Genomic DNA, 7388 nt, shown 5'->3' with positions numbered 1-7388 from the left:
GCCCAGGTGGCTCAGCGGTTTAGCGCCACCTTCGGCCCAGGGCCTGGTCCTGGAGTCTCTTGGGATCAAGTCCCACGTCAGGCTCCCTGCATGGAGCCTGCTTCTCCCTCTGCCTGTGTCTCTGCCTCTCTCTCTCTCTCTCTCTCTGTGAGTCTGTCATGAATAAATAAATGAAAAATCTTTAAAAAAAAAGATGCTAAATTCTCTCATCTTTATTTTATTTAAAAAAAATCCAAGGCAGATAAGTTTTCAAATAAAAAGACAAGGTTGCCATTGATAGAAAACAAGTTTAATTAAATACAAGGGGCAGTAGCTGTAAATATAAAACATAAAATCCAAAAAGCAGGGAAGTGGGGGAAACCCTGGGTTGCTAGGAGATCTAAAGGGAGTTCCTCCAAAAACATTCGTGCAAACCTGTATTCAGAGTTTCTCCTGCACCTGTTCAGAGGCATATGCCTCACTCTTGGTCCCGGCACCTTATAAACACAGGAAACACACAATGTGCATCTGAACACAAACACACATTGAAATACCCACCCCTCCACACACCCACAGACACACACCCTGATTTAGCTCTTTAATTCAGTTTGCCTCCCTCTGTCCCCAAGGGTTTGAGAAAGAAAACTGTCAACCGAAGCACTTCACAAGAGCTTTACAATCCAGTGTATACTGTCTTCCCCTCCTGGGCTTCGGCAGCTGTGGGATTAAGGGCCATTTACTTCCTGGAGTGGATGCCAAATAGGCAGTCAGGCGGCTGGCTTCCCCCTCCACTGTCCACTCATGAGACTCAGACCTTCCCAACCATGGAAACTTGGCTGCTGCTTTAAAGATGTTTCATACTTCAGGTCAGTGGAAATCAAAAGGAAACCCTGAAAAGGAGGCAATGGTGAAGAGAATGTCATTACCAGGTCCTCCTGTGTCATACCCCCCCCCCCCCATCCTCTTGTGAGTGCCTTAGACATAGGGACAAGACACTTGGGATTATGGTCTCCTTATGTGACTTAAGCAGCTATGGAGGGGGAGGTAGGGAGGGAAGCAGGAGGGCAGGATAGTGTATGAGATCTGAGAATTTCATCAGAATCTTACTTCCTGGGGCACCTTGGTGGCTCAGTGGTTGAGCATCTGCCTTTGGCTCAGGTTGTGATCCCAGAGTCCTGAGATCCAGTCCTGTATCAGGCTCTCCTGCAGGGAGCCTGCTTCTCCCTCTACCTATATCTTTGCCTCTGTGTGCCTCTCATGAATAAATAAATAAAATCTAAAAAAAAAAAAAAAAAAAAAAAAGAATCTTACTTCCTCTAACCTTTCCCCCTAAAAAAGCACCAAAATGGGGGAAAAAAGGTGTTCTGGAGTTTGTTGATAATGATTAATGAGGAAACAGCTCACAACAGATCCCTGAACCTCAAGGAGAGTCCTTTGGTTCAAGCAAAGGTTCATGAGAATCAGAAGAGCCAGTCAGGTCTCAGCCAGGCCTCGGTATTCTCATTTGTAAAGTGGGACTGCTAATCCCAGCCTTGCAGGTTGTTTTGTGGAATGCATGTAATAGAACACCACAGTGCACCTTCTCATAGTGTGATGTGAATAAGCCTGGCTGCAAAGGGACTTGGTTTGATTTTTAAACTCAAGTTTAAATGCTTTTCATTGTTGATGGCAAGCTTTTTTTTTAAGATTTATTTATTTTAGGGAGAAAGAGAGAGAGAAAGAGAGAGAGAGAGAGAGAGAGAGAGAAGACCAAGGGAGTGAGAACAAGAGTAGGGGGAGAGGGGCAGAGGGAGAAGGAGCAGAAGACTCCCCACTGAGCAGGGAGTCCAACGATGATATGGGACTCAATCCCAGGACCCTGAGATCATGACCTGAGTTGAAGGCAGATGCATAACCCACTGAGCCGCCCAGGTGCCCTGGCTGTAAGCTTTAAGAGCTAAATCTTTTGCCTATAAAATTCCTTGGGCTGGAAAAACACAAAGAACAAAGTGGCATAAAACAGAGGAAGCAAAATAGGATGAGGCTTACTGTACTATGAAAAGAAATGGGGGCAGTGAAGAGAATATGCACATTCTTACCTCAAAAACTTCAACATCTGAATTGACAAATGAGATTTTGTGTGGGTTGGGCAGAGGAATTCCTTGCTGCAATTTTGCTAAAATACAGAACAGAATGTAAGATAACTAGGCACAGACACAGAAGTTTTGGCAAACTTTTTGTTTAGTAAAAGGTGAATAAGCAGCTTTTAAATAATCTATCTTTTCCTTCCTCCTGATTCTGTATTTTCATTCTATGTTCCTTATATTTTCCTGGTATAAATGCTTGTTTTGTTAATGAAGTGCTTAATAAAAATGTGCAAGCAATTAGGTGCATTTGGATAGTAGAAAAATGCTGGCAACTTGTCCAGTTTATATTTTGAAAACATCCTTATTAGTGGGTCTGAGAACATTTTATTCTCTGATACAAAATGTATTTTAACAAAGCCAAACTCAGGATGCTGTAGTTTGTGAACAACTGTATGAAGAGAGAGGACCTAGAATTGTCCTTCATTAAATCTGTCTATCCAGATGGTGGTCTGTGTGTAAGAATCGCAGAGATGTCTTCTGGGGAGATTAATCTCATTTCTGGCAGACCTGAAGGAGATTCTTTTTTTTTTTTTTTTATGATAGTCACAGAGAGAGAGAGAGAGAGAGAGAGAGAGAGAGAGGCAGAGACACAGGCAGAGGGAGAAGCAGGCTCCATGCACCGGGAGCCCGATGTGGGACTCGATCCCGGGTCTCCAGGATCGCGCCCTGGGCCAAAGGCAGGCGCCAAACCGCTGTGCCACCCAGGGATCCCGAAGGAGATTCTTTTACTGCCTCAGGAGAGCGGTTTCAATCTCCTTAACTCAACCAGAGTTTTAGCCATTCTTTCTGAGTTCTGTGGGTAGTGTTACTAACAAGTCTTGGACCTGGAGTAACTAATTTTTCAACCATCTCACTGATGGTATAAACTCTGTAAATTCTGGCATCGGCCTAGATTCACACAATCATATGCTAGAAGTACAGGCTTTGGGGTGGAAAAACAATCCCAACGTTTAGCTAATGTCAGAGTCACATGTTTCCCAAGAATCCCCTTACCGTTGGCCAGTGGGAGGATTCCAAAGTGGAGAATGGAGGACAGAATATTCTCAAACCTCAAGACCTAAAATGAAAGGGGATACTAAATCAGTTGCCAAGTCAGGGCCTTTGAAAGTACCGTGCCTGGTCTGGACGTGCACTTTCCCAGACCTAATCATGACACAGGGCAATAATTAGAATCTCCTCATAGAGATAGTCTAGATTTCCAGACACTGAATGCTATTTTCCGGGAAACCATATTACACAGTTTCCCAATCTTTTTTCCTCTTTGAGGACGGACATTTCTGCTCTCCTGTATGGTAGATCATGGTGACAACAGATGCAGAGGGACCACATGGTGCCAGCAAACATGGCAGCTTAGATATCTACTAAGACAATATAAAAATTACTAAGTATTCCAGTTAGTGGTCTTTCCTTACTTGAGGTCCTTTGTATTATGTGATGCTCTATAGTTAACAGTATCACCAGAATGTCCAATTTATCTTGAATAAAGTTGTTAAATTTTAGCAAAGTGTTAGTTCCTGGAGAGATTCAGGTATTAAAAATAAATGGACTATGGAGCACCTGCGTGGCTCAGTCAGTTGAGCACCTGACTTTTGGTTTTGGTTCTGTCACAATCCTGGGGTCATGGTCTCAGGGTCATAGGATTGGCAGGGTCAGGCGCCTTGCTCAGTGCAGAGTCTGCTGGAGACTCTCTCCCTCTCCGTCCCCCTCCTTGCTCCTCCCCTCTATATGCACGTGCATGAGTGAGCTGTCTCTCTCATAAATAAAATATTAAAAAAATGGACTATGATGAATATCAGTTCACTCAGTGAATATATTTTGAACATCCTACATGCTTAGCAAAGCTTTGCAGCTTAGCTAGGAGGACTCTGAAGCTGACTTCCTAGGTTTAGCTCTTGTTTTTACCACTTCTGTAATGTTGGGAAAGCTCTTTAACCTCTGTGTGCCTCAGTTTCCTCTACTGTAAAATGAAAATAACAGCACTAATGTCATAGAGTTGGTCTCAGGATTAAACAAGTTAATATGATGTTTTTTTAAGTTAATATTATGTTAAATGCCCAGTATATACCACTGTCATTTTTTTTCTTCCAGAAATGTCATTATTAGCGCTCCCTGTTGTTGATACTAAGCAGTTTCTTTGGGTCTTCCTGGAAGATTTGGACTTATTTCGCCCCTCTAGGCTCAGGAAATATTATTTCTCATAAATATTATTTATGAGAAAGTCAGCTAGTCAGTCTCATTGATTATAGTCTGTCATCCATCAAATGGCTATGCCTGGAGGTGCTAACTAAATGTCAATATCTGGCATGAAAGATGTAACTTATTTTCCAGCTTATTGACACTAATGCCCTGTTCCTAATCTTCCCATCTTCTTTAAAATTAAAGAAACAAACATCTTGTTTGGTCTTCTGGATAAATTCTTGGGTTTCCTCACTCTTTTCCTCAAATCTATTTCTCTCTTAATAGCTGCCTCTGTTGAACACAGTAATAAATTCGGTACTTACCATGTCCCAGTACTGCCTGTGAGAGATCAGGTGACCTGACCAAGGCCATACAGCCAGTAGGTGGGAGTTCACTCTTGCAGTTTGACCTCAGAGTTCGTGTATGTTACCATTATGCTATGCTGTCCCTTGACATAGAGGTGGCAATAACTGAAATTAACTTTTATAAAAATAATGGCCATCATTTATTTAATACCTACCATGTATTCAATGTGCTAAATGAATTTCACACATAATTCCAGCTAATCATCTCAACAACCCCAAGGCTGTAATCCCCAGCTACTTACACTGGCCATTCTCTTGGTTGGATTTATCTTTCTCTGTAATATTTTTCAGCATATAATATATATTTGCTTGTTGTCTTCCACCCTTCACCTATCTCACACATATCCACACATACATGTGCACACACACGCACACACACACACACACCAGAATAGGAGTGCCCAACAGCAGCACTATTGACCTTTTGGGATGGATCCTTCTTTGCTGTGGTGTTGTCTTGTGCACTGTGGGATGGTAAGCAGCATCCTTGGTCTCTATCCACTAGATGCCTATAACACCTCTCAGACTGTGACAACCAAAAATGTTTTCAGACACTGCCAAATGTTCCTGGGGGCAAAACTGGCCCTAGGTGAGAGCCACTGCTCTGGAATATAAGTGCCAGAAGGGTAGGGACACCAATAAGTGATTTGGCTGATCTTCCTGTAGTTTGTGGGGAGGGGTTTGTTTCCAAGTCGTTGTTGGGATATGCTATTCCAATCAGGAGGTCACTAGGCTGGGGCCCCCAGAAAGGTATCTGCACAACCAGGATTGATGCGATTTTAGGAGATGGCTTATTAAGGCTTCAACGAGCAATCTTAATGATGGCCTTAATAATTTACAGATAGCCTTATCCTTTGGGAGTCCAGATCTTATATTTAACTCTTGAAGATTACTTTTCCAAAAAGTGAAATCTCCCTGAAAATGCCTGTTTTCCCCTCAATATTACATAGGTCTTAGTTTTTCAAAAATTCTTTTAAAAGTCTTTTTGAATAGAGAAGAGTGAATTGGAGAGTTGCTGTCCTGCTTAAAAGTTAATGGAGTTGGTGGACAAGAAGTTACACAAAGAATTTTAAAGTTAAAACCTACACTCATGGAGAAACCAAGTATTTAGAGGCTTAGGAAATAGTCATCCAGCTACTATAGAGGAAAATTATCATTTTTCCCTTGACAGGGAACTCTGAGCTCTGATTCCTACCTCAATATTGCTGCGACTGGACTCTGGCAAAGAGAGGCGGAATCTGAAATAAAACAACAAACATCAACAGGAAAAGTTTAAAGGGTGGAAGATTTAAAAACAACCATCTCAATAGAAAGGAACAAAAGGGAAAGGGGATTTTTTTTAAAGGTCCATAAGCCACTATTTTAAAAAACCACACAGACTGGTAAGGATATAGATTTCCACTATGACTTTACCTTGACATTTGCTGCTTAAGAAGTGGAGCTTCCTAGCAGGCTTGGATTCCTAACCAGGATGGGTTCCCCAACTGCATTTGCTATATGGGACTTACTGTTGGCAACCTGATTGCAGAAGAACCTTCAGAAACAGTTTTCAGCCTCCAGACATATCACTCTGAGTGTACCCAGTCTCATCTGGTCTCCAAAGCTAAGCAGGGTGGGGCTTGGTTAGCACTTGGATGGGAGAAATAGTCTACAGGTCTTCTTGGTCTGAACTCCCAGAATACACACCTGATTTTTCATGCACTGTTATAATAAGATGAAGCACTTGTAATCAACAGGGAGGATCCCTTCACTTCACAGATGGGGAAACAGGTCCAATTAATTTAGGACCAGAACTCAGATCTCTTATTTTTATTTTTTTTTAATTTTTATTTATTTATGATAGTCACAGAGAGAGAGAGAGAGAGAGAGAGAGAGAGAGAGAGAGATGCAGAGACACAGGCAGAGGGAGAAGCAGGCTCCATGCACCGGGAGCCCGACGTGGGATTCGATCCCGGGTCCCCAGGATCGCGCCCTGGGCCAAAGGCAGGCACCAAACCGCTGCGCCACCCAGGGATCCCCAGAACTCAGATCTCTTGATGCCCATCCCAAACCTTCCTTCTACTGTAGGATCTTGCCTCACCTTGCTTTCCCCCTTAGCTTTCCGTGGCTCACTTTTGCCAGGTGAAGAGTCTTACTTCTTTATTTGCCTTCTAATGGCTCCTCATCTCCAATCTTGGTCTTCCCCAGTCTGTCCTCCATATCATTCCCAGAGTGAGCTAAATGACAAGCATGTCTGATGAGGACTCACTCCTGTTCAAAGTTATTCAAAGACTTGAGTCCAAGTCACTTATATGGCACACAAACCTTTCTGTATTCTGGTTCCCAGCTGCCTGTCTGCTCTTGCTTCTTTTCATTCTCTACCTTGAATTTTATACTCAAGAACTGCTTAGTGCTATGCTGTTTTATTTATTATTTTATTTTTTAAAAAATATTTTTATTTATTTATTCATAAGAGACACACAGAGAGGCTGAGACTCAGGCAGAGGGAGAAGCAGGCTCCTTGCTGGGAGCCTGATGTAGGGCTTAATCCCCGGACCCAAGATCCAGATTCATGCCCTGAGCCAAAGGCAGACACTCAACTACTGAGCTACCCAAGTGCCCCTGTCTTATTTTCTTGAATAGGCTCCACATCCAGCATGAAGCCCAAAGCAGGGCTTGAACCCACAACCCTGAGATGGAGACCTGAACTGAGATCAAGAGTCGGCACTTAACTGATTGGGCCATCCAAGCACTCCTATGC

The 7388-nt window shown here is 42.8% G+C and overlaps 1 protein-coding gene across 2 annotated transcripts in view; it reads right to left on the bottom strand.

Annotated features, from left to right (window-relative positions):
- Positions 1-267: 267 nt before the first annotated feature.
- BPIFC (BPI fold containing family C) overlaps positions 268-7388 on the bottom strand; it is a 62800-nt gene continuing 55679 nt past the window's right edge. The window contains exons 14-18 of one of the 2 annotated variants that reach the window (XM_026010943.2): positions 5844-5886; positions 3099-3162; positions 2058-2134; positions 720-869; positions 268-476 (exon numbers count right to left, since the gene is read on the bottom strand). In XM_026010943.2, coding sequence (XP_025866728.2) covers positions 747-869; positions 2058-2134; positions 3099-3162; positions 5844-5886 — 307 coding nt within the window. In that variant the 3' untranslated portion in view covers positions 268-476; positions 720-746. Of the gene's footprint in view, positions 870-2057; positions 2135-3098; positions 3163-5843; positions 5887-7388 lie in introns of both variants that reach the window. The other variant, XM_026010942.2, reaches the window with a different exon arrangement.

This window comes from Vulpes vulpes, chromosome 16 (assembly GCF_048418805.1).
Source record: "Vulpes vulpes isolate BD-2025 chromosome 16, VulVul3, whole genome shotgun sequence".
Lineage (NCBI taxonomy): Eukaryota > Metazoa > Chordata > Mammalia > Carnivora > Canidae > Vulpes > Vulpes vulpes.
This window is presented reverse-complemented; position numbering and strand designations above follow the sequence as displayed.